At 43.3% G+C, this 25,507-nt stretch overlaps 1 protein-coding gene across 1 annotated transcript in view; it reads left to right on the plus strand.

Moving 5' to 3' along the window:
* ZCCHC7 (zinc finger CCHC-type containing 7) overlaps nucleotides 1-25,507 on the plus strand; it is a 105,679-nt gene that overhangs the window by 50,837 nt on the left and 29,335 nt on the right. The window contains exons 5-7 of the mRNA XM_030468017.1: nucleotides 18,541-18,581; nucleotides 19,428-19,553; nucleotides 19,891-20,061. Of these exons, the coding sequence (XP_030323877.1) occupies nucleotides 18,541-18,581; nucleotides 19,428-19,553; nucleotides 19,891-20,061 (338 nt within the window). The remainder of the gene's footprint in view (nucleotides 1-18,540; nucleotides 18,582-19,427; nucleotides 19,554-19,890; nucleotides 20,062-25,507) is intronic.

Here is a 25,507-nt window from a genome sequence, read left to right on the forward strand (position 1 = left end):
AATCTCCAATTTCCTATTCTGTGCAAAGCTTTGATTTTTTGCTGATTCAGGCACTAGGGTTGACATTGGAGCTTCTCATTTCATCTGAAATAATCACTTTTTACTTTGGAACAGTCTTTCATTTTTCACAGCACTATCTTCTGAAACAGTCCACTTTGTATGTATGAATCTGTTTTTCTCCAGATAACACAGAAAGTAAAACTATTAGAAACAGGTTCCCATCTATTACTTTCTTGAGTGCATAGAGAAATACTAATTTTCAGTGGTGCCCATTTGGGGACTTCACTGATGTTTTTTTTGTGCCCCCCTTTCAAAAAAGACAAAGAGGGGAAAAAGGAAATACATCTGTCATCGAAATCGACTGTGCCAGATAAAACATTACATTTCAATGGCCAATGTAAAAGGCACATAAGTAATGTTAATAAAGCTGTTGGTAAAAAAACAGTCACTGCAAGAGCTGTGCCAGGGCAGTGTCTGTAACCCATGTCAGGAGGCTGCTGCAGACAGACTGCAGCAAGGGATGTGCCTGCTGCTGGGACCTTGGGTCAGTCCCAGCTCCTTTGGGTCAGTCCCCAGCTCCCTTGGGTTGGTCCCCTGCTCCCGTGGGTCTGGTTCCAGAGCCAGAGGTGCCAGCTGTGCCCCTCCTGGTGTACTGTGCAAGCTGGGAGCCACATGAGGTGCTGCAGGGAATTTTTCTGATGGAGCTCAGTGTGTCCTGGCAGGAGGCTGGGTGGTGAGATGGTGCAGTGCTGATGGAGGAGCTCTGGTCCTAATGCTTCAAGGAGATTTGTCATTGATGCAGGCAAGATTTTAACCTCTCATTTAATGGAGAGGTTGCCATGCTATTCTGGTACAGTTAGCATGTTCTGAATTAATAATCCTGTTTTTCTGTCCATGGTGTACCCTGTCCTGTTGGTCATCAGGTTGTGAGGTCCCACCAGGAGCATGGAGCTCACCACAGACATCCCCTCACCCCAGCCATGCTCCCTGCCAGCCCCACACTGCCCAGACAAGGGGACCAACCCATGGCTGGTGTGACCCAGGTCCTTCCCTCCCCACGCCAGTGCAGGAGAAGTTAAGCACTGCAGCTCTCTGCTGCAAAGCTTCTCCCTGCTGCTGTGGGTGTGGATGTGCTGCTCATCACCAGAGGAGCAAGAATCCTCCTTGGTGGGAGCCCTGTTGTTCTGCAGCCAAGGCCAACCACAGTGGCACGTCTCCTCTCATAACTTCACTGGAAAAAACACTCACTTTTCTTGTCTCCTGTTGTTGCTGTTCTAGGGCAGTCAGAGATTTTTGCTTATTCCACATGGTTTCATCCCGTTTTTGCCTTTTAATGCAGAACCAGTTCTCAGGGTTAGGACCACCACCTGCCTGGTGTTTGTAGCAGTAGTTTTGCATTAAAATGCCATGAAGATAGACAGTGTTAGAGGCAGTATAAAAATGTTTCAGTGACATAGTGAAACCTGGAGGTTGGCTGCTTATTAACAAGATGAGGTACAATAACCTGATTGGAACTGGTAAGGAAAGGGGCACCTCGAGCTTCAGTGAGGACACTGAGCACTTCTGTAGAGAAGAACTCTGTCAACAGTTGGATGTTCTAAACAGCAAAAACAGACTTTTCATATGGCTGGGAGGTGAACTCAGCTTTGATGATGTGCCCACTTTGTTATTAATCCCTGAAGAGGGGATAAGAGCCCTGGAGAGCCCCTTGCAATGGTTTGTCCCACCAAGAGGACTGAGAAGAAGAGGGTTCAGACCTTGATGCTTTGTACAAACACCACTGGGTGAGGTGTTTCTGAGATGCTCTGGGGGAAGCATCTCTTTTCTGGTCCTCAGCTGGAAGAGCCATGGATATAACTCCAGTGCTTTGGGAGGCAGAGCTGTTGCAAAGAAAGGAAAGGTGTTAAGCTGCAGTATGAAAAACACTATGCTGGCAAGCAGTTGTGCTGTAATCTTTCATGCTGTGTTACTGCACAGATTTACCATATTTTGACATTTTTAAGGGGGACAGTCTGATCTGCTTGCTTTCCTAGCCCTGTTACTGCCAACTTGAGCGTTGAACATAAACTCTTCTCCTGGAATTCATAGAATCAATCATAGAATCATAGAATTGGCTGGGTTGGAAGGGACCTCAGAGATTCGGTTTGTGTATTGATTTCTGACTTGTTTCTCTTTTCTGGTCACTTCTACTGCTACAGTAATTTTTTTTCTGGAAGGAAAATCCCTGATCCTCTTTCCTCCCTCTTCACTCTACAGAATCCCTTTCTGTTTGGTCTCAGGTTCTTCAGTAGAGGCATCTTCAGCACAGAGGTGCTCCCTGACCTATCCCTTGTGATAATCACAGGGCAGATGCTCCTGGAGTGGTGTTACCTCCTCTTTCTGGGGGGCACAGGCAGGTTCCTGCGTTCCCAGCTGTGGGTGCTGGCCAGGGCTTGGTCTGTGATGCAGAGGTTGGGCAGGGGTGGTGGGAGCAGCTGGCACTCAGCCCTTCCCCTGCTCATGGAGCCTCTTGGACCCTTCCTGCTGCGGACCACTGGTGTCCTGTGGGCAGCCCCTGTGACATCAGGATACCCCATTGCTACTGCCAAGGGGTTTCAAGCTGAAAATGTAGCAAATTGTTTACTCTTTTTGATAAAGATGCCAGATGGAAAAAAAAATACCCAAACAAAACACAAAACCAAAAGCAGATGTTTTTAAAGTGTATGCCCTTGGAAATAATCACGTCTCACAGGGTAAATAATTCAGTAATTTAGGTTTTCTCTAGCCCTTGCTCTTCCCATCAGCCATGCTTTGTACCCTACTGCCTTTGAAGTTATCTTGGTGACTGAAGTTAAGATATTTTTCAAGACCTTTCTGTAGGAAGCAGCCTGTCTTTAAAGTACCTCCTTGAGCAGTTTTGATGCCTTTCCTCTCCACCAAATTCACTTTGAAAAACCATAGGTAGCAAATGATATCTCCACCATTCTTGTCAATGTCATGGCCTTGTGTCATGGTGCTGAAAGGTATCTCCTCAAATTATTGTTCTCCCATGGTTGTTTCTTTCGGAGCAGGCCTCTTGTATAGCTATTTGTTGAACTGTGTACCTACTGAATTAGTCAAAGACCTGGCTAAAACCATTTTTTTCTTTTCCTCTTTACCCCTCCCCCAAAGTTGCTTTTGTTATGTATTGGCTTGCTAATCCTTGTGTTGAGCAGTATCAGACATCACCTTTCTTGGGGGCACTTAGTCCACTCTTCCGCTTTCTTTGTCAAAGGGCTCCCTTAATAGGAGAAGTCAACAGGGCAGACAAAAGGGATTGAAAGTTGTATTTAATCGGGGTCAGAGAGGTGGTGTTCAGAGTGACGGGCCCACAGGCAGGCTGCCCTTTTATGCTTTCCGACGCAGATGGTCCCAAAGCATTCAGCTAAGTGAAGAGAAAGCTGCCCAGAGAAAGCTATTGTAGGGCAGCATCGTTACAGTTGAGGAGGGTTGCCAGGGGTAACTGGAGAGTATCACCAGCATCCTGTGATCACTAGTCTGTGCCATTGAAAACCTTCCAGCCAGGATCACTCTGGGTCCCCTGGCATCCTCCTGCCCCTGGGTCAGCAGCAATATCTTGTGCTGCCTTTTCAGAATTTAATATCATTATTTTTACTTTCAGGCACATAAACTGTGGAGTCATTTGCATTTCTTAATTTCAGAATAGCCACCTTCTGCAAGACGTACAGCCATATTGCTTTTCTTCCCCTGGGGAATAGTCTAATAATATTTGAACTTATTAAGATAACACTGTGTTTACAGAAACTTAATTTTTAAAAATTTGTCTGAGTGCAAGAACAGCTGAATTAAAAAAAAAAAAAAAAAAAAAAAAAAAAGAAGAAGGTTATATTATTCAGGACTAGTAAAGCTTGAAGGCATCTGCAAAAGCTTTGGAAACTGTGCCCAAAATGACACTGGAGGGTTGTTACAGTCTTTGGCCTAAACAAGTAGGTAAAACATGTTCCTGACAAAATAGGCTTTTTTGAAAGAAAACCAGGAACCCTGTTTTTATTGAAGCCATTGATGCTTGGGATGATGACTGTACTTTAAGTCTCACTTGAAAGGATGTTTGAAAGTGAAAACATGAGTACAAGCCTTGAGAAAAAGTGCAAGGAGGTCGTGTTGGCTCTGGGACTTGCCTGTTGTGCCAGAGGAATGAGAGGAGCACCATGGGAGGTGATGATGGTGCATCTTGTTCTTTATTATTTGTGTTTTTCTGGCAGTAACTCGTCAGGAGAGTGTGGTCCTCTGCAGGGTGACCTGAAGTGTCCTCGCAGTGACGCTGGGGCAGCATCAAGCGGGCAGGGAGTCCTCACACAGGGAGTCCTGACATTTAAATTAAAATTTCAGTGTGCTTCCTAAACTGTTTGGAGGTTTGGCAGGAGGTTAGCCATGGTGTCTCTCAGCTCTTGTAGATGTGCAGCAGTGCCAGCAGTGCCTGTGCTCCAGCAGCTCCTGTTCCCCACTCTGGGTGTTGGTGCTGCAGGGTGAGCATTCCCTCTGAGATCAGCAGCAGTGCTGGCACCAGGCTCAGGCCCTTGTTCCTCTACACTCTCCATGGTTTTGGAGGTGTTGGGGAGTGGTGTTGTACGGGGAAAAAATTGTATAAGAATTGTGCATTGTGTTCATTAAGGAACTGTGAGATTGCAACAGAAATGAAGGTTTTACAATATTTTATAAAGGCAAGCTGTCTTGAAAGTTAAGGTATAAACTTAATTATAATGAAACATAGAAATAATGAATGCTGGAGGCAGGTGTGTAATTCAAAGAGTGTGTCAGCAGCCCATTAGACATGTTCTTCCAAGCCACCAGTTTATATTTCCAAGAGAGGGAGGCAGGTAACAATCCTTTGCTGGATTGTTAGTAGTTGGCCCACACGACTTCTTGGGTGTTGAATGTTGCTGGTGGATGGTGTAATCTGTTTTGTTTACACAGTTTGTTTTGTGGTTTGTTTTTTGGGTTTTTTTTAATGTATTTATGTTGAGTAGGTGGCTTTCTATTTCTGTACTGTATTTTCACTTACAAAATTGTTCTAAGATTCTTACTTGGTAACAAATTACAGATCCTCTTTCCCCTCAAAAACAAAAAGTGGTCACATTTTTCCTACTGAAGCACTGAGCTACTGGTCTCTCATGACCACAAGAGCAGTCTGAAGCAAATGTAAAAATGATGCATTTCAGATACACTGTCTTCACACATTTCTGGAAGTTAGTGTGTGAGTTTCAAACTTGTGCAGTACATGCAAAGTGTGGGGCTGAATTCAGTCATACTGGGTCTTCTGAATCACTGACTTACAGTAAAAGGAGGGACAGCCTCTCACATCCCAGCATTTCTTTATTGCTGGTGTGTCAGGGACTTGAAATAAAATTGTTTGAGGTTGCTCTTAGGGGCAGTCCCACCTGTCACAGTGGTAGTGTTGCAGTAGTTCCTGCCTCTGGTCTTCCCATCATTTTAGGATTTGTGTCTATGGGAAGAATGTTGCAAGTCTGGTTAATATATTAATCATAATTTCTATGCTTCATTATGGAGAAGTTTATGCTTTTACTTCTAAGACTGCTTACCTTTTGATCATGGTGAGGTTTGGGTTATTTTTCCTGATCCAGGTGCAGTTGGCATCAGCTGCAGAGCCTGTGAGAGGTGAGGTGAGCACAGGGCAGTGTGTGGAGCAGCTGTGGTGCCCTTGGTGCTCAGCGTGGGGCTCAGCTGCACACTCGTGTCCCTGCATTTCACCAGTGACATGGAGCAGGATCGCTGCTTCTCACCAGCACATCCCTGCTGCCCACAGCCCCTGCTCTGAGCACAGACACCTCTGCAGCATTAGCTCAGGTCAGGACATCCAGGGCTTGATCCAGCACCAAAACCAACACATCCCTTCTTTGCCAAGGGCTGTTGGGGGTGCAGCCCCAGAGGAAGCCTCCCAGGAGTGGATGCTGTTGGAGGCCTCTGCCAGTACCAGGACAGCCCTTGGCACAGTGACCCCTGCCTGGCTGGGGCAGGAGGCTGGATGTGGCTCTCCTGTCCTCTCCTCCACAGCCCAGCTGGAATGCAGTATCTCTTGTAATGTTTGCCTGGTGTTCCCCCCTCCCGGCTCCTCAGCACTGTTAGAAATCAGGTTGGACCCCGGGGAGATGCCTGGTGGCTCCACTGCCCCCTGCCATGCCCTGGGGAAGGGTTTGGAGCATCCAACCTGGCATTTTCTCCCCTCTCTTAGTCTCCTTCCTCTGTGCTCACAGCCTAGTGAAAGGAGGTGGGAGCTGGTGAGAGTGTATTATTTGTTCTAAAGGAGCAAGGAGCTGCCACACTGCTCAGGAAATTTGGTTGGATGCACATTTTAAATGAGTCATTGATAATTTTTGTTCAGCGATAGAACTAGCTGGTTTTTTCTGGGTGTTGCTAGGTAGAAGCAGAGTTCAGTTTGCAACTGGCCCTTTAGTCATCAGTTCAGACACCTCTTGTCCTTGCCCAGACAAAGGGGGAAAACCTGAACTAAAGATTTCACAAATTATTGCCCCAACTTGCAATATGAAAAGTGTATTCAGTAAGTTTGTAAAGTAGAATCATAACTCCACCACAGTGACCACTGCCTGGGGCTTTCACCTCAGGTTTGTAGGGTAAACTGATTATATTACTTAGTCTTCATCAGAAAAGAATTACTGAAATCGCAACTTCAAATATGTTTCAGCTTTCTCAGGTTAATAGAAATGTTTTGGTCCTACACATGAAGTTCTCAAGCTGAACTGAATAGCTGGATATTTAAAAGAACACTAGTGTTTAAATCAACATGTTTTACAAAAAAAAAATCACTTAATTTATAAGCTTATAAATTAAAAATTTATAAAAATTATAAATTCTGGAAAATTTTAAATATGAGGAGCATAACAGATTCCCACAGGGACTGCAGAAGGTTGAGAGTTGCAGTACCTAAATTCTGATTGGAAGAGCTGGTGTAGACAGTGCCTTCCAACTGATGGCAGGAAAAAGTGCTACTAAATGTCTGAGAGTGCTGTTTTAAAAATAATTATACGCACCTCCACTATTCAGTGCTTCTGTGGTCCGATTCACTTCCAGAAAAGTCTTGTTGAATTCTTATAATTTAAATGCTTTAAATCAAATATAGACTTGTGAGCTCTGGATCTCTCCGTGTATCTGTTTTATGTCTTGAGCACACAAGCACAAGCTGTGCAAATACTGGATCAGCATCCACCAGAGTTAGCATGGTGCTTCTTCCTTGGTTTATTCACCTTTGGTTATTTATCCAAATGGACTGCTTGCATTTTTTTTCAGTGACTTTTTATGGAAGGGGACATTTGGATGTGAGCACAGCATGGCTGCAGTGCTGTTTTCAGGGCAGTAACCACATCCAGCACAAACTGTATTTATACTTCATCTCTCTGTAAGCAGACAGCAGAGCAGAGGATGCATTATCCATACCTAGAAGCACTGAGGTTCTAGTGTAAAGCTTCTTCACTGTTGAAACTTGGCTAGCCGTGCATTCAGTGCGTGAGCACTGCTGCTCACTGCAGCACTGAGACCAGGAGGACTTTTCCTCTGACTTCTTCACACATCCACACATCCACGCGTGAAGTCAACGTCAGAGGCTTCTCCTTTGCTGTCAGTGCTTTGGGGGAAATCCTGGCAAAATTCTTCATCCAGTCTTTGGGCTCTTAAAACACATTTGTTGTCTGCCTTCCAGGCTCTGATGATTCTGGGATAGTCTCACACAGGACGTTTTACCTTCCTGGCTGAGAAGCACAGCACAGCCTGGGGCCCTGGCAGCCCCTGAGCCCCACAAAACGGGGGATAAGAGGGAGAAGAGACCCTTCTGCATGTCCTGTGCACATCCTACCTTTCCTGACACCTTTCCCTGGCAAAATGCCTGGCAGTGCTTTGGGAAGTGTCCCCCAGAAGCTGTGGCTGCCCCATCCCTGGCAGTGCTGAAGGTTGGATGGGGCTTGGAGCCCCCTGGGCTGTGGGAGGGGTCCCTGACCATGGCAGGGGGTTGGGACTGGATGCTGTTAAAGTTCTCCTCCAACTCAAGGCAGTCTGAGATTCTGTGGATCTATGTGTGCCATTATCAGGGACCTCATCTCATCTTGTTAGAGAGCTTTAATTTAGTAGAGGTGGGAAAAGTTACCATTCACTGGAGTAGCATAATTAAGAGGTGCATTGTTTTGGGTTGAATAAGAAAGATTTTTTTCTGTTGCTATGGCATCTGTTTAAGGAGGGGGGAAAATAAAACAACAGCAATCAAAAGAAAAAAAAAAAGATAAAAAAAGAAAAAGAAAAAGAAAGAAAGAAAAAAAAAAAAAAAAAAAAAAAAAAAGAGAAAAAAAAGAGGGGGAAAAAAAAAAGCACCAAAACCACAGAGACAAATACTCAAAGTATAAACAAATACCTCTTTAGTATTGTATGAGGCACTTTTGACCCAGCCGTTCAAGTGTCAATTGTGGTTACACTGCATCCTCCTCCAAAGTCAAAGGACTTCAGCTTTTCTTCTGAAAGAATGAAAGATAGTGTGTGCAGTAAATATACATGATCTTCTAAATGTGGGATCTGAGAATCAGAAAAGAATGAAGTGTGAGGACTCAGAATTTTTTGAACCATCAGAGGCTTTTGTAGAGAAAATTGACTAAACTGAATTTCATTGCTAAGTCTTTTGGCAGTAGTAAAAGTTGTTCTCTAGCCCATTGGTCTCCGAATTTGTTTTTTGATCACACACCCCTGTCAGTACAAAATGTTTGAGCACAACGCCCTAATATATTTCTGTTTATCTATTTATAAATTGTATAAGTGTAGTACTGTACCTATTGTGTACCTTATTTCTTCTTAATTATTAATTACATAAAATATATTTTCTTCTTAATTATATAAAATATATTTTCTTCTTGCACTGCAGCAGATTCTCTTCCTGCCCTGTCTCCTACATCTCTGAGGTGCATGCTCCCACTGTTGAGTCCATTCTGCTGATGTACACAGGGAACGGAGATGAAACCAGGGGCCTCAAATGCTTCTTTTTTTTTTTTTTTTTTTTTTTCCTTGATTCATCTTTAAATAAAAAAACACGGATTCTTGTATTGAGAATTGTTATTTTCTAGTTATGAATAGAGACTGCATTGCCTTTTCCCCACTTTCTCTTTTCTTTGAAAAAAGGAGGAAGGATGGTGACATCGTCTCTTCTGTGGTCCTTGTTGCAAGGACAAAACTCTTGTAGCCAGTCAGAATTACAGTTATGCCTCCTAGTACAGAAATTCTGTATTGCTGGGAAACTCCATGTTTCCTGTGGTGAGCAAAAAGATGATGTTGAGAAGCTGTCCATCCTGGCTGTTTTCTGTCCCAGTAGAAGGGTGTCTTTGTTGTGTGGAGCAGAGCGTGCCAGAGAAAGAGGACTGAAACAGGAAAGAACTGTGTGTTATTTTGAGTTTTTTGCTGCATTTCAATCTCTGCCCCTTGGAGCCCGGGGTAACATCATTCCCAAAACATCATTCCCAAGAAGTGAACCTCAGGTGTCTGCTGCTTTTATGTTTGAAGAGCTTCACAGCCAGTGGAGAGCAGCTTGTCTTTGCCAGGATGACAATCTTGATGCAGGCTCACAAACCATGAGGAAGGTGTTGAGATCTTTCAGCCTCTTCCTTTGGTGATTGGTATTTCTGGTGCTGCCTTCAGGGATGGACTGAAGGATCTGCCTGTGTGGTAATAAGGTCACAGAAGCCCAGGAAGACCAAAATACTAGAGCAGAGTCGTAACACCTGAGTTTTCTTCCCATGAAATGACTGCATGGTGCCAGACATCCCCAGCTGTGCTTTGTTCCCACAGAGCGTTCAGGGTCCATGCTGCTGGGTCACTTCTCATGTCCTCGTTTTCACAGCAGATACAAGCTTGAAGCAGACTTGTGAGAGAGACCTGTGTCTGTGTCATGCCCCAGGTGCTGCTTCTGTTCCTCACACCTGGCAGAGGTCTAGGTGTCCTCAGACAGACCTTTTGGTCTATGGGGGATCCACAGAGTGACTTTACTCTTTACAAGTTCCTTGTCAGCACTGGGTTAACAGCTGGACACAATGAACTGTAAAGTCTTTTCCAGCCCAAGTGATTCTGTGATTCTATCAAAAGAGCAGCTAAGGATCTATCCAGCAGCATCTCACCTGTTCCAGGTCTGCCAGTCAACTTTAGCTCAAACTTTATTTCTGCTGCCAGAGTAATAAGGAATCCTGCTTTTGGGTTTTGATCAAGCTTTTTGGTACACTTTTTATCTGGGGGCAACAACAGTGAAAACCCTCTCCTGCATTTTGTTCTGCTGTCATGTTCTACTGCTCCTGATCATGTTTGAGCCCTGCACTAACTTTGAAACCTGTAAACCTGGTTGGTAGCATTACACCTGAGTACAAGGGTGTCCACCTCTCCAGATGTGTCTTTAGAAGTGTTGAGGGCTGTGCTGTTTCATGTCTCCGAAGCTGCCATGGGATGTGTAGTATTTAAAAAACCAGAAAAGCTACAGCCATGGGCTGGGTCTGGTTGTGTTAATTTATAAATTTCTTCTCTTAAGTACTGCAGAAGTGCCAGAGCAGAATCAAGCTATCATATTCAGTATTGATATTTTGTTCTCTAGAGATAGGCTTGTCACTGCAAAGTCCATTTGAGTGCTACCAGGAAAAGAAAGTGAAAGCAGTGAGAACTGCTGCCTTCTGAGCTGCTCCAGCATCCTGGACACCCCGTGATGGTTCTTCTGTGTTCCAGGAGATATTCCTCACCCATATCACTGTTCTGACCTTGAGGGTGGGAAGGAATTGTCAGAGCTGGGATGATTTAGCTTCCCCTTGACCAGTGGGCCAGGTTATCAGCATAAAAGAAAATAGAACCTAAGTTCTACTTGGCATCCAAAAACTGACAGCCTGTGGTGAAGTGTGATTTTTTTAATTTTTTTTTTTTTTCTTAAAGATTCTGGGAGTTTCTTGGGAGAAGTAGAGGCATATAAGAGCCCTAATTAAGCTTTACAAGTTTCAGGTACTCAGCTACATCAGTGCTCTTAGTTCCCTGTTTCATCCTAATGGCAGTGTCAGGAGAGTCATGCTGTTTTTCTAGGATACAGCTGAAGGCTGATGGTTTTAAGTTCATGATTCCGTTGAAGCATCACTGAGTCTTTTCCAAGGAGCTTTAAATCTGGATTCCTCTCCACTGCTGGGAGAAGCACGGTGTTGTTGGCTCTTACACTAAAAAAAATTTCTCTTAGTGACAGAGGCTTTGCCAGATCAGACACCACAATCCTCAGCAAAGCAGGCTCCATGGGCTTTGTCTCCTCTTTTGTATTTATCTATCCTCTGTTCTGTACTGGTGGAAGAAGGGGCAATATGTGGCCAAAATAGATTCCCAAGGTCCAGCTGTATGTTTCCTGTTAAATGATACTTGAGAAGTGAAGCAGAGGTGCTCTGCAGGCTCAGGTGTCAGCCAGTAATGGAGCAGCCTTTCAGCTGAGTCTGTGTAAATCATCAGAACAGCCCGAAGGTGTTGGCTGGGCTTCTGGCTCTGTATTTAATACTGATAACCAGCGTGGGCACCAGTCTTCAGGGGCTGTTAGTGAGATGAAGACAGTCACACAGCATCCAGCTTCCCTTACAACTTCTTTGCTCAAACTCTGCATTGTCACAGACAAAAATCAGCTGCTCAGCTTCAGACAAAAATCAGCTTCATTCACCTAAATTAAGAGATAGTCCTGGTGGTGTTGAAGCTGTTACTATGGAATTGGTTCTTGGCATCCTGTTGATCCTGTCAGAATTACAGGATATCAGTAAAACACCCCAGAACATCCTGCTGTCCATGCCAGGACTGTGAGTGCGCTGCTTGTGCTCGGCCGGGGTGGTTCTGGGGGAGGTTTGGGGTTTTGGGTTTGCAGCAATACCCAGTTTGATACCAGAGTGGATAATGCAGGGTGTCAGGTGAATGACACTAGAAAATGAGATTTATTATTCCTATTTTGAAATTATAATTGTACCTGAGACAGGGGGTTATGAATAACTAAGAGCAGTCTAAGGCCATTTTTGGCAGCAGTCTGAAACTTCCCTTTGTATCACCGCTGTACTTTTGATTCTATCCCTACATGAATTTGTTCACATGTAATCCTGAGTTAGCATTTATTATTTTTTCCTTTACCAAGTGTCTCTGGAATCCAAAAGGTATTTAAGACAACTTAATCAAATAGCTAAAAAGGCTTTCTCTCCAGAGTAACCTATTATTCCTTTTTCAGTCATATACAAAATAGTCAGAAAGTGAATTCTTGATGCACCTGATGAGAACAATAGATTTGTGTTCAGTCTTTCCTTCTCTAAATTAGAAATTACAGTATAGACAATGGAATTTCTAAATCATCTATTATACCTTATTCTCTGGTAGGAATAAAATGTTCATATTTGCCCCCTTTTCTCTGTTTAACTTTGACTGCTGTGAATACTACGAAGAATAACCCACAGCTTTTCTTTCTTTTTCTTTTTTTTCTTTTCTTTTCCTTTTTTTTTTTTTTTTTTTTTTTTTTTAATCTATTCATTTTATACTTTTCAGACAGATTTTTCCCCGGGGTGAAACAAAGGTTAACTGAAATTTCCTCTGTTGTGTACCTGAACGAATCAGCAGTTTGAGAAGGAAATCCCATTGATGGGCAAAGAGAGTGACAGGCTCTATTTAAAGAATTCCCCCAACTGTGTGGTAGACCAACCATGCCATGAATTTAACTGTTCCTGTGGTCCCCATACTTGTACCCACCAAAAAGAGAGAAAAACCTACTTTGTTCTGCAAATGTTGCGCTAAGCTTTGAAAATCATGAGCCGCTGAGTTTTGTGAATTACCATTTCCAGCAGTGGTCAGGGCTGAAGGAAGCAGTGTTTGCAGCATCAGACAAACAGACAGAAAATTATGCGTGCTGAGATAATGGGAAAGGCACAGAGTGCCTCTGTGCTTCAGCATCTCAGGGCACATGCACTCCTCAGCAGGATGGTCTGCAGGATGAGGGTGCCTTTTGCTCTGTCCACTGCATGTTTTGATTCCTCCTTGGTGTGTCTGTGACACTCCTTGCCCGTGGACAGCCATGAGGGGAGTGGGGAGTGGGGAGTGGGGTGGGTGTGAGGTGTCAGAGGAGGTGGCACAGGGTGGGGAGGAGGTGCAGGATTTATCGTTGGAGAAGTTGTGCAGCAGTTCAGCTGCACAGGGCAGGGATGCACCACGGAAAGGCAGTTCTGGATGCCTGGCATTTGATAAAGAGGCAGGATGTGGGTTTTGTCTTTCTTAATGTCTGCTTTAGATACCAAAAGTGCACGGCTCTGCTTGCTTAAATACTCTGAATTTGTGTGTGTTAAACTTCCTCTGAGACCTCTGAGTCTTCTCCAGCAGGGCAGCTCTGGCCCTGGGGATTATAAACACCAAGTTGCAGCCCCCGTCCTCAGCCTCCTCTCCTGGCAGGGGTGGTTAGCTCCTCTCCATGGGTAATGGCTGCTTAAGTTTGCTTAAAGTTACTGTAATAGTTCTTGGGGAATGGGGGTTTGTTCACTTGTGCAGGGCCATTCAGAGCTGTGGTTTGTGTTTTTTTCTTTATCAACTTTGATATGCTTTTGGCCACTGCTGCCTTTGCTTCTATCAGCTTTGTTTTAAATAATTTCAAAATGCACCGAGTTTTGTTGTTTGTTCGCTGTCATCTTTTCAGTTTCGTGATGCTCTTCAGAAACATTGTGCTGGATCAGATGAAAGTTGCTACAAATAAAGTGTTGCTCTCACTGAGAGGAAATATTTGTGTTGTTGCACATACATATACTACACATCAAGAGGGGAGGCAGGGGGGTCCCTCCTTGCACTGAGAAGATTTCTCCCATTGAACTTCTGCCATCAACCAATTTTTCTCTGGGCACTCGTGGATCTCTGTAAAGTTGCATTAAAGCTACATTGACACATAATCCATCACAGCAACAGATGTCTTGTTTTTAAGTAAATACCCTTTCCTCCTCCAAGCCAAGCTGAGAAACCCCTAGAAGTGTCTAAGGGAAATAACCTCAGTGGATGCCACCCCTTCTTCATGCAGGGTGAGTGGCTGGTGCATCTCCTGCAGGGAGATGTCCCTGCTGGGATGAGCTGGACCTGCCCGACACCAGAACTGCCTGGTGTGGGCCTCTGGCTGGCTGGGGACAGCGTTGTGAGGCTCTTGGGACCTGTGTCACCCTGCCTGCCATGGTTACATGTTGGAGCATTGCTGAGTTGGGATGCACCAGCAGGGAGGTGCCGGCAGCATCAGGAGAGGTTGGGGAGATTTGGGGGCTGTAGAGCAGACACTGTTTGCTTCCAAAACTTCTGGGAAGCAGAACACACACCCTGTGTGCACACACCCATAGATATGTATATATCTGTGGATTCTTGGAACACACCTTCCTAGACCAGATAGTGCATCCTCATGCATAAAAACCTGAATTTCTGTGCTTTGCAAAACCTGGTGTCAGGAGGGAATCTCAGTTTCTGTTTTGGGACGCTGCTTGGCTGATACCACTTCATAGTTCCATTCCTCCTTCTTTGGAAGAGTGGCTATGCAGAGAAATGCAAAATTCATTATAGCAAATTACATTACAGTAAGACATGAATCACTTTGCTCCAAACATAAACAGGAATTTTCAGATATATGTGAAGTGTCTCAATGTGAAATTCTTACCGATTTACATAATTTTCAGTGGTTTCAGGCATATCAGTATTGGTTGCTCCAGTAGCACCCAGCAGCTCTGTTCTGATAGGCTAGATACTGGTCAGAGGTAGGTCTGAAGGTCTGAAACAGTCCTTGCCACAGAGGTCTTACAGTAGATTGCAATTAGAGTTCTCTATTCCACAATGTGCTATATTAATTAGAAGTCAAAATCCCAATTTTTAAAGCCCAGCTTTGAAATGTATTTGCCCTTCAGGCCATGTATCATACTGCCACAGCTCGAACCAGCCTGTTTCAGGGAACTGATCATAGAATAAACTAAATAAAATGCATGCCTGCATGTATATTCCAGAGAGAAGGAGGGGCAGGCACTGCTTGCTTTCCCAGTTCAGAAAGTTCAGCCTTGTATTTTCAAAGCTGCTTGTCCAGGCTCTTCAGCTGCTCTGTGCTGTTAAATGAAGTAATGAAATAAACCTCTGCAGGGCATGCTGAACTTTTACAGAGAACAGGGATGTGTTTTCTCCTCACAGCTCTGATGGGTGAAGTAAAATAGGGGCTTTTGGTGGTGTCAGCTCAGGCACCCGAGGCTGCTGCACCACCAGGATCATCAGTGGGACAGCAGATAAGGAAACCTCCTGAGCAACTGTGGTTTATTCTAAATCCGTTTAGTGTTCTTTGGCAAAAGGGTGTTGCTTGGGGCAGTTCCATGTTTTGACTGCTGGTCCTCGTTCTCCCTCCTCTGCCTCTCTGGGATGAAGGAGAGAAGGCTTGAATGCACATTGAGCTGTGGTCCTAAATCTGATTTCACCACAAGCAGTGCTTGGAAATTTACATTTTTGTGCTGGTAAAAGGGTACTTGTGAATCTCAACAATCTTGCAGAATCTTTCTTTAAATTAAAGGAAAGTTGTTGCTTACCATTCATCCTACTTCACAGGGGCACAGGACAGATGAGGAATAAAAAATAAAAAGCACAAAATTGTTGAAGTTGTAATGGGGGGATTGTATTAATACACTGTCAAAACTCACAGGACCCTGTAAGTAATATTCTGTGCATATCTGAATAGCTCTCAGACTGCTGCTTCACTAAGGTGCTGCAAAGAGTGAAAATTAAGAACTCATAGGCCCATTCCTGGGGGCAAAATCCACCTCCTGTGTGGGCAAAATGGTGAAATGCTGGAACATTGTGGGGCCTGGGCTGGGCAGTACCAGGTGTCAGGTCTCATTGTACCAGCCTTTGGTAAATACAGAAACCTCCAGTCATGAGCATCTGTGTTTTATGTCTGTGCTGTGCCTGAGATCACCCTCGGGGTGCTGGCAGGGTCCTGGGGCTGCTGGTTGGGTTGTGGGTGGCTGAGCATCGTGCAGGGCCCCATCCCCATCCCAGGGAGCAGCTGCTCCAGACCATGTCCCAGAGCTGCTGCCAGCCTGGCTCTGAGTGAGGGGCAGACTGGGAACTGGGGGGCTGCAGAGCAGGGGCAGCGTGATGGGAAGGGACCACCATGGGCATTGCCCCCCCCGGCTGCAGCACTGCTGGAGAAGGAAATTCACCAAATCAGCAAGTAAATGGGGTCAAAAATGACCTGTTTGTCAGCTGGAGCAGAGTTGTGTGGTTTGTTTAATGATTTAGTGCCAGGGGAAAACGCTGTGGTCCTTGAGAAAAATTGCTGCAGATTTTTCTGTGTGTCTCTACAGCCAGATCTCAAGTGGGCTGCAGAACCACGACTCTTCCTACCTATTGCAGTCTGAAGAACTGGTTGTGAGTAAAAACAAAGCCTTATGCATTCTCTTGCTAGTGGGACTTAACTTTTAGGCCACCAAATGGATTTAATATTGAGAGATTTTGTTGTAACATTTAATTCAGCATTAAAGCTCTTGTAATTATTTTCTGATTTGACCACTTTCAGTTTCTAGCTCTAGGAATATTTGAATCATTGTGCATCGGTTTTCCCCTGTGCAGCAGGGGATTTTGACGGTGGAGAAGAGAAACTTAGTTGGTTTGTCCTCAGGAAGGACATGCCTAGTGAGTAACAGGGGTTAATTTGCTGGTAATTTTGATCTGTAACCTGTCAGCCATTCTGCGTGTGCATTTCTGTGAAACATGGTGCCCACAGTACTGATTGCCAGGGCAGAGTTTTGAATTACAAATATAATTTTCTTTGTGAATTAATTTCTTTAACAGGCTTCCAAGTAATAAATAATGCACTCAAATATGTCAGTGTGTTTCTTTACTTTTAATGACTTAGAGACCAAGAAGCTCCAATTTTCCCCTGGGCAAACCCACAGCTCAGGGCCAGGGACAAGAGCCAGCACGATGCTTCCTCTCTGCAGGGACCCAGGGTCTGGGAGGTGGGGTCTGCAGGGGTGCAGGTGTGGATCCAGCACTCATCCTGGTGAGCTCTGCTTACCTTGAGTGATGCAGGGTGAGGGATCTGCTGGATCCCTGTTCATGCTCTGCCTGTGCCCCTTGCTATGCATGCTGTGACTTAGGTGCAACACATCACTCCAGCTGCATTACAAACAAGCCAATTATTTCAATATTAATGTCGCTGTGATGGCCATTAGATTGCTGGCTTCAGTGACTGTTTAAGATAAAAATGTTTTAGAGTGTTGCTGCCATCAGAGGAGAGAGTGTGAGCTCTGACTTCTGGGTGAAGAACAGCAGCAAGCATGTATTCTGCTTTAAAACACCCATTGTGTGTTTGAGTGACAGACCTTGTACCCAGGGACTGTTACACACTTACCTGAAATCTTCGGCTTTTTCAGTAAACGAAGGGTTATACATGATACTTTAGATGGTGTAATTTTTATTTGTAGTCACCTGCCATTTATTTGCAATGAATACTACAATCAAAATAATTTGGATAAATTTTTACTGGTTTTTTTACAAGGTTTGTAAATCTTGGTGGTGTGATTTGTGTTAATAGCACATGTAGCTGCTTCAGGTTTGGACTGAGGGAACAGCATGGAACACTTTGCATTAAAAAGTCTGCACACAGGATTAATTTACACACAAGTTGTAATGGTTACTGTAAAAATGTAGGTAAGGTGAGCACCTTGTTGACATGAATCCTCCCTTAATGATGAAAAAGATGCTGTGGTGGTACAGCTGTCTTTGCACAGTGAGAGAAGTAAACAGTGTTGACATGCAGAATTTTTAAGCAGCTGTAGCTGCATCCTTCTCCTTTTAGCCTATTGCCTTTTATTTCCGTTTTGATGCTTCCCTCTTGCTGCTGCCAGCCCGGAGCCCGTGTGCGAGGAGGCTGTGGTGTGACAGCTGGTAATTCACTGTGTCCTCCTGATTTATTGCACATTACCAAACACTGGTTTGAAATTGAGTTACTCAGCTCACAGTCTTTGTTGCTGTGGTTATGCACAGTCGTCCGGGCACGCAGCAGTCGGAAGGCAGTGCTGAAGATGCAGATTTTGTGAATTCAGAAAAAGTGTATTTTACGTTTATTTTAACTTCGTGTTCCATGTGCTCCCACTTTGGGAACCTCTGGGCTCGAGCTGCCCGTTCCCAGGGGTGCAGGAGGAGGGAACTCACACGGATGGAACTGGAAGCTTTGCAGTCCCAGCCTCTGAGGAAGTTGAACCCTTGCCTGAATTTATGCCCTGAGAGGCAGGACAAGAGGGTGCTGTCAGATAAAGTACACCCCAGGGTTGGGCCTGTGCTGATTTTGGGGTGAATCGGGTGTCTTGCTGAGCAGGTTTGTAGCTTTCTGTTGCTGAAGGCAGAGCTGGTTTCACCACTTTGGTACATTCAGAGTCTATTATCAGTTTCAGTAAGTGCAGTAATCGCAATTTTGAATATGATAGAAAAATGTTCATGTAAATTAAAACTAATTTTATTTCTGTTTTTCAGGAGATGATGTGGACTGGTCCATCTGCAATAAAGACTTAGAGGTAACGCAGACCACCACATTGTTCCATAATTCCTTATTTTTATGTTTATTAACAACCAGAGCAAGCTAAACAGAGAGATCCACCTGCACCTGGAGCTGTGTCCTCCCACAGGCAGGAGGCTCCTGGCCCACTTTCTGGGGCTTATGTAATTAAGTGACATTAACAAACTTTTTCTCTGAAGAAAACTTGTGCTTTTGTACCTGTTTTAGTCACTTGTCCAAAATTATATTTCCATTTTTAAAAACTGTGTTCATGAAGCAATAGAGATGAGATCTTCAGTTCTGTCTGCCTACACAGAGAGTGTGCGTGAGGTCACTGGGAGAGACAGAGAGAGAGTTGTTTCCAGCTTCTCTTTTTTTTTCTTCTTTTTCCTTTTTAAATCTTTCTTTACAATTGCAAATCACAGATCTAGTCTAGACTTGTATAGCAAGTAGTCCAAGAAGTTTCCCTTAATGTGTGCAAAGGAACGTGTAACTTGCATTTGCATTTAATGTTAGTTACATTTGTATTCTGGGAAAAATTATAGTTCACCATGAAATAGCGAGTAAAAGTGTCTTGACTAATAAGGGGAAAGCAAAACATCATAATTGCAAATTTTAACAAAAGCAAAAAAGGATGTCCTGAAGTGGAAGCTTGAGGAAGACAATCCTTTTATTCTAGACAATGCGTGTTTCTCTGTAACAGAATCATCCAGTTAAAATCCAAATGTGTAAATTGTACTTGTAAAAGGTTAAATTTTTGACTGAACACTACCAAGCACTGACCTTTACAAATTTCCAGTTCTAACAAACACCAAAGCACAGAATCCCAAAGGATCAATGGGCTTTTCTCTTCTTTTTTCCCCAGGCACAGATCTCCAACTATGGAAGCATGAGGCACACCAGCACGCGGTACTACACGGCTGATAAAAATGTTACCTGTAGAAATTGTGGCAGACCTGGTCATTTGTCCAAGAACTGTCCCACTCCAAAGGTAAATGCAACACTGCAGTTACTTGTAGATGCAGCTGTTTTTTCTAATATTCTTTTGAGCTTGCAAATAAAAGCATGTTAGTTCAGCGGTTTATTATTTTGTTGAACGGTTGCTCCCTAATGAGGGATAGCTTGCACAAGATCAGTTCACTATATAATATTAGCTGTTGTGGAGGTCATTGTTTTTACTGTTCTGATAATCTCTGCAGTTCCTAGTGAGCAGTAGCCATTTGTTTGGGGTGATTTCTTCTTTGTTCCCACTTTTGATTTTTTTTCTGTATTTAACCTTTTGAAACATTCTCACCTGACAATAATTCTTTTGTTTTATTTCTCCACAGAAAGTTCCCCCTTGTTGCCTGTGTGCAGAAAGAGGGCACCTACAGAACAGCTGCCCAGCACGTTTTTGTTTGAACTGCTGTTTGCCTGGCCACTATTTCAGGGAGTGTCTTGAGAGAGCCTACTGGAACAAACACTGCAACCGCTGTGATATGAAGGGTCATTATGCTGATGTGAGTACAGCGCACCAAAGGCCTCAGCCAGTAGTGGTTTTGTATCTGTCAAAAACTGAATTTACAACAAGCACAGCCTCTTAATATTTTCTTTAATTTTATGTCCTGCATATTTGTATAAGCATATCGTAGACAGTTGTTATCTAACAGTATCGGAGTTTTCATGAAAAGTGGTTCAAATAAGACAAATTTGTTATGAACACTCTTTAGTTTAGTGTTGTCCAGTGTAGTTAGAGTGGTGGAAAATGTCCTCATTGCTCTACAGTGAAAAGTGCAGGGAGGTTGGAATGTGGCAGCATAGTATGCTGCAGCCACTTGAGGAAGAGGTACAGAATAACTCTGGTGCTCCAAGAGTTCCTGATATGTAGGTTTTTCACTAGGGTCACATATTTATCACCAAAAATATTATTAGAAGTTTAATATAATGTGTAAATGAGTCTGAGAGATGTTTATAACTCTGCTGATGTTACATTGCAGATATACTTTCTGAACAAAATGGAAATTATATGCTTTGTGTTTTATAAAAAAAAAAAAAAAAGGCTTTGTCAAATATTAGCTTACAAGGAAACAGGTCTACAACCATACCCAGATGCCTTAGCTTGGTTTCTGCTTTTCAGTAGAGTCCTCTATTATTTATGAACATGCAAGAAGAAAGACAAAGATGAAATTAATTGTCTCTCTATAACTGTATCCTTATGGACAGGCCCATCACATATATACTGTAAGAGGATTTGTAAAGTAGTGGAAGAGTTGCAAGACAAAAATATTGATAGAAACATTCAGTGCCTGGACCCTGCTGATGTTTTGTGTTAATCCCATGAGGACCACGCTGGCGTTTTCTGTCTTCACTACTGTCATTCAGATCCTAACTTCTACCAGTGTAACTCATGCAGGTCAAGTGGATGTTCTGGTCCTCTTGCTAGTCACTCTAGTTCCTCATTCATTTTATGTTCTGCTGCCTCTGTCACAAGTGCAGGAGAGAAAAAAGTATTTAGGGCAAATAATTATCTCCATTCCGTACGTAAGGAAACAGCTTATCAGGGGTGTTGGCAAGCTTGCATCTGCAGTCACAGTACAAATGGTCCTGTTCAGTGAGAGTGTTGAAGCACTCCTTTCATCTTCTAAAAGACTGAACATTCAGTTTATTTCCCACTAGATGCCTAGCTGCTTGTTTGAGCAGCAGGTTGAGCAGCACAATGGAAGAAGGGTTTCCATTTATTTTCTAGGGAGATAAAGACCCCATAAGGCACATGCATTTTGCTGTTTGATTTTACTGAGCATTCAGACTTGTCTTGGATAAATAAATGAGTAACTTTGGCACCAAACCAGGGATGGAAATATTGAAAATGTTCAAGTACTGTTCGGATTCTGAAGGATGTTAAAGGTCCTGTAGGTACAGTGTATTCTCTACACTGTGGGTAGTGGGAGGTGAGGTGTGAGGGGAGGTCATGAGACTTCACTTTTATGGGACTTTTCCTCAAAACTCCTCATTTAAATGGTACCATTACAGAAACACATTCTTCAGTGCACAATCTGCTTTCTGCTCTTGAAACAGGTAGAAACTGTTTTGATCTTGACAGTCTGCCCGAAGCTGTTTTTACAGCTAGTAAGAGATGTAAGGAAGATGTAGAGAGGCTTTATACCAGGGCTGGTTGTGACAGGTCAATGGGCAATGGTTTAAAACTGAAAGAGTGGAGATTAGGTTAGATATTAGGAAGAAGTCTTCTGGTGTAAGGGTTCTGAGCCCCTGGCCCAGGTTGCCCCCAGAAACTGTGGCTGCCCCATCCCTGGGAGAGTTCAAGGCCACATTGGATGGGGCTTGGAGCAATGGTGGGAGGTGTCCCTGCCCATGGCTGGGGGGCACTGGATGGTCTTTAAGGTCTCTTTCAACCCAAACCATGCTATGATTTTATGCACCACACAGTAGGTTTGGTCAGTTCCATACTAATTGCCAGGAATCGTGAGGATGTGAGGAATGTCATATCATGCAGCACCACTGCTTGCTCTGAAAGAAATCTGAAGATTTTCAACAGGAGCATTTAAAATTATTACCAACATCATGTGGCCTAAACAAAAGCTTCTGTAGCAGCTCAGAGAATTCACAATTCAACAACTTCCGTATATTTCTAAGGTATGGTGTTCCTCAAAGCTAGACACCACTGGCTTTTTAGATTTCTGCCTCCTGGATGAATAATTTCTGTCAAGTTTCAGTGCAGGATGAACTATTTTGGCAAGGATGTTCCACCTCTGAAGGAGACTTTTATACAGAAGTGTACTTCGGTATTCTTTAAAAAGCATTGGATGCTATAGCAATTAGAAAGTTGATAGAAGAATAAGACATTGGCAAAAGAAGCAAAATTTTCAAGGTTAATAATTATATTTAACATTAACAGTCTGTGGAATTACAGCAGGGCAGAAGTGTGTTGCAATGATGTTATCACTTTGTGAGATTAGGTGGTTCTAGAAAACTCCACTTGTAAAGCTCTTGTATTGACATACTTTCATGTCTGTGTGCACCAATCCCTTCCCAAACAGTTTTGAATGAGTGTACTTCTCTTACAAGCAGGTAGATAGTGATGAATATAAACCTAAAAATATAGGCTTGATGAATAAAAAGTCACGACTTTGCAGAAGGACACAATTCTGTTGAGTGTGAGATTCAGGTAACATGAAGATTTGTCCTCATATTTCATACGTACAGGCAGAAAACTTGTCAGGTCCTTTCTTTAATTTAATAGAACCGTAGAATGGTTTCAGTAGCAGCAGCAATTATGCTGTAAGGACAGAAGAGAAACATAGAAGTAGTTTGAAGGCCTCTGAATTTGATAGGATCTGCTAAATTAAAAAGCAGATGAAAATTAATGTGCAATTAAACATAGTTTTATTTTTTTCTTTAACCTCATGTGATATTGTTGTTTTTACATGGCCCTGAAATTCAGCCATGTATATAACAATTAACCTTTAATGCCATTTTTTCCCTCAAATAACAACACATAATGATGTGGATAGAAGACAAGCTGTGGTAACATCAGCATACATTCCTACTTCATTTTCTATGTAAATATATGGCTTAATTGTTTGTTTTCCAGACACACCTGTTGGGTTCTTATAACAATGGGGGGGGTTGAAATTCAGAACTATTTTAATGTCTTTCTAAATGTCCCCTGCCTGCCTTTACTACTTCTGTTTGGTCAAAGAGTGAGAGGGAGCTCAAGAATACTTTCTCCTCCCTTTCACTGAAGTTCACCTTCCTCCTGGTAAAGCTTACGTTCTGTTACCTCTGTTTTTGTATTCAGTCCCCACATCACAGAATTTTGCAATAATTTGGTTTCAGTGGGAGGTTTGACCCTGTGGCTTGGCAGGCAGACATGAGGGGCTTCCTTCCATCTGCTTTCTGAGCATCATGTCCAGACAAGGGGAGAGGGGCTCTGCCTTGTGCTATCCCTGTGTCCATTCTGCTCCTGATGAGGTTGGGTGCTGACACAGCAAAGGTGTTGGAAAAATGGGAACTTTGTTACCAGCACTCCATAAACAAGGATACCTGAGATACGCAAATGATGCCCCGCACATTTGGGAGCTTACTGTTTCTGTTGGTATGCACATGTTAGACATTTAAATTTTTCATCCTCTTCTGTCTGTACTTTTGATTGTAGATAAGGTACACACAGTACCACTGCTTTAAAGAACATGACTGTCAAATTTCTGCACCCGCTTTTCAGTAAGCAGTTAAAGCTGTAACCTGAAGTATCTGCTCTTGGCATCTCTTGCCACCTTTTCTATTTTAGGCATCTTATTAAGCCCATTCTCCTAATTTTCTTTTCTGTAAAGAATTCTAAGTTCTCTATCATCTCAAAATTTAAATTAAATCTAAGTGGTGTAGATTATCAGGAACATCACATCTGTATTTTTTTTGCTTATTTAGGTCCTCCTTAAATCAGAAAGGTTTGCCTTTAGAACTGTCAGGCAGTTCTCTTGTCCTTCTATGTGGCTGGTAGTGGATGCTGGAATGTGAGAGAAGGGAAAGATGACACTGCAGAACTGCAGAGTGCCATGAGAAGGCTGTGAGGCTACACAGCAGGTCAGAGAGGTTACAAAAACCAAGAAGGTATTCTCTGAAAACCTGATGCCTCTATGCAATTGAAGAAAACAAGTAGGATTATAAACTTCTACAGATTAAATGTGAAGGTGCAGAACTGGGGCAAAAGAAAGACTTTAGTGGGCACTTCATGAAGAAATCAAGGTTGAATCTTCACATCAGAGCAAGAATCCCGTACGGCCAACAGATGAGCAAGACATGAAAGGAACCCTCAGCCATGATAAGGCCTTTGTTGTCAACATAAAAACACATTTTTGGAATTTGGCATTCACAGTTGAGTAAACCAGGGACATGCCCACACTGAAATATTACTTTGTGGAGGTAATCAGCAGAGTTGAATCTCTCTGAAAATGGAGAGACTGCTAGGGTTACTGCTAACCTATGAATGGTAACCCATGAGTACCCAGTAACTCCAGAGGATCTGGGAGGTGAAACAGCCAGACTGACGAGGGAATGTGCAACCTTGTTCTTCGTGTCTGATTTGGAACTGAGTGTCAAAGGCAATGACAACTTTTAATACAAGTCCCAGGGAGAGCTGGGGAACCAGACCTGCCAGCCTGATGTGTACACCAAGGAAATTATGAGGAACTGCAGTAGCAGTGGCATTTTGGAATGGATATATGAATACAAGTTCCATGGGAGGATTCAAGATTGCTTTTGTAAAGGAAACCCTGCTTCTCAGAAATCTCTGGAGTTATTCAAAGGAGAAGGTCGACAAACGTGTGTGTAAACATGATCCAGTTGACATAGTCTATGATTTCCAAAAGGCATTTGACAAAGTTCCTGATCAAAAGCTTTTAAGGAAACTAAACAGCCATGGAATAAGAGGATAAAGGTAGGATATGCTAGTGTGACATGGGAAAGGGTGAACAATAGGGCGACAAGTTCTGCTGAGAAGACTGAATTATTTAAAGTGTCAGTGAGCCAACGCTGAAGAACTGCCCAAGATCCGTAAGAGCACAGTAAAAGGGTAGATAAATGTGAGTAGCAATAAATGTAAAGTTAAATGCCCAGGAAAAAATAATCCCATCTTTGCACATGGATTCGTGGGCTCTGAGTTTACCATTACCATTACCATTCAGGACTTGAATCTTAGAGTTGTGAGGTACAGTCCACAAAAAAATCAAATCAACGTTCAAAAGCTGTGGAAAAAAGGCTGGCAGAACCTTAAGAATCAACAGGAAAGTGAGGGACACATGGGTCCCTCTCTTGCTTGTCTTTCCATACAGCTACAACTCTGTAGCCTGGAACAGACATGACGGGGGAAGAATCTGTAAAGAGCTTCAACATCATCCACAACAGGTGACAGTGGTTAGGGATCAGCTCTTCATCATTTCTTCCAATTCAGGA

Source organism: Calypte anna, chromosome Z (genome assembly GCF_003957555.1).
Source record: "Calypte anna isolate BGI_N300 chromosome Z, bCalAnn1_v1.p, whole genome shotgun sequence".
NCBI lineage: Eukaryota > Metazoa > Chordata > Aves > Apodiformes > Trochilidae > Calypte > Calypte anna.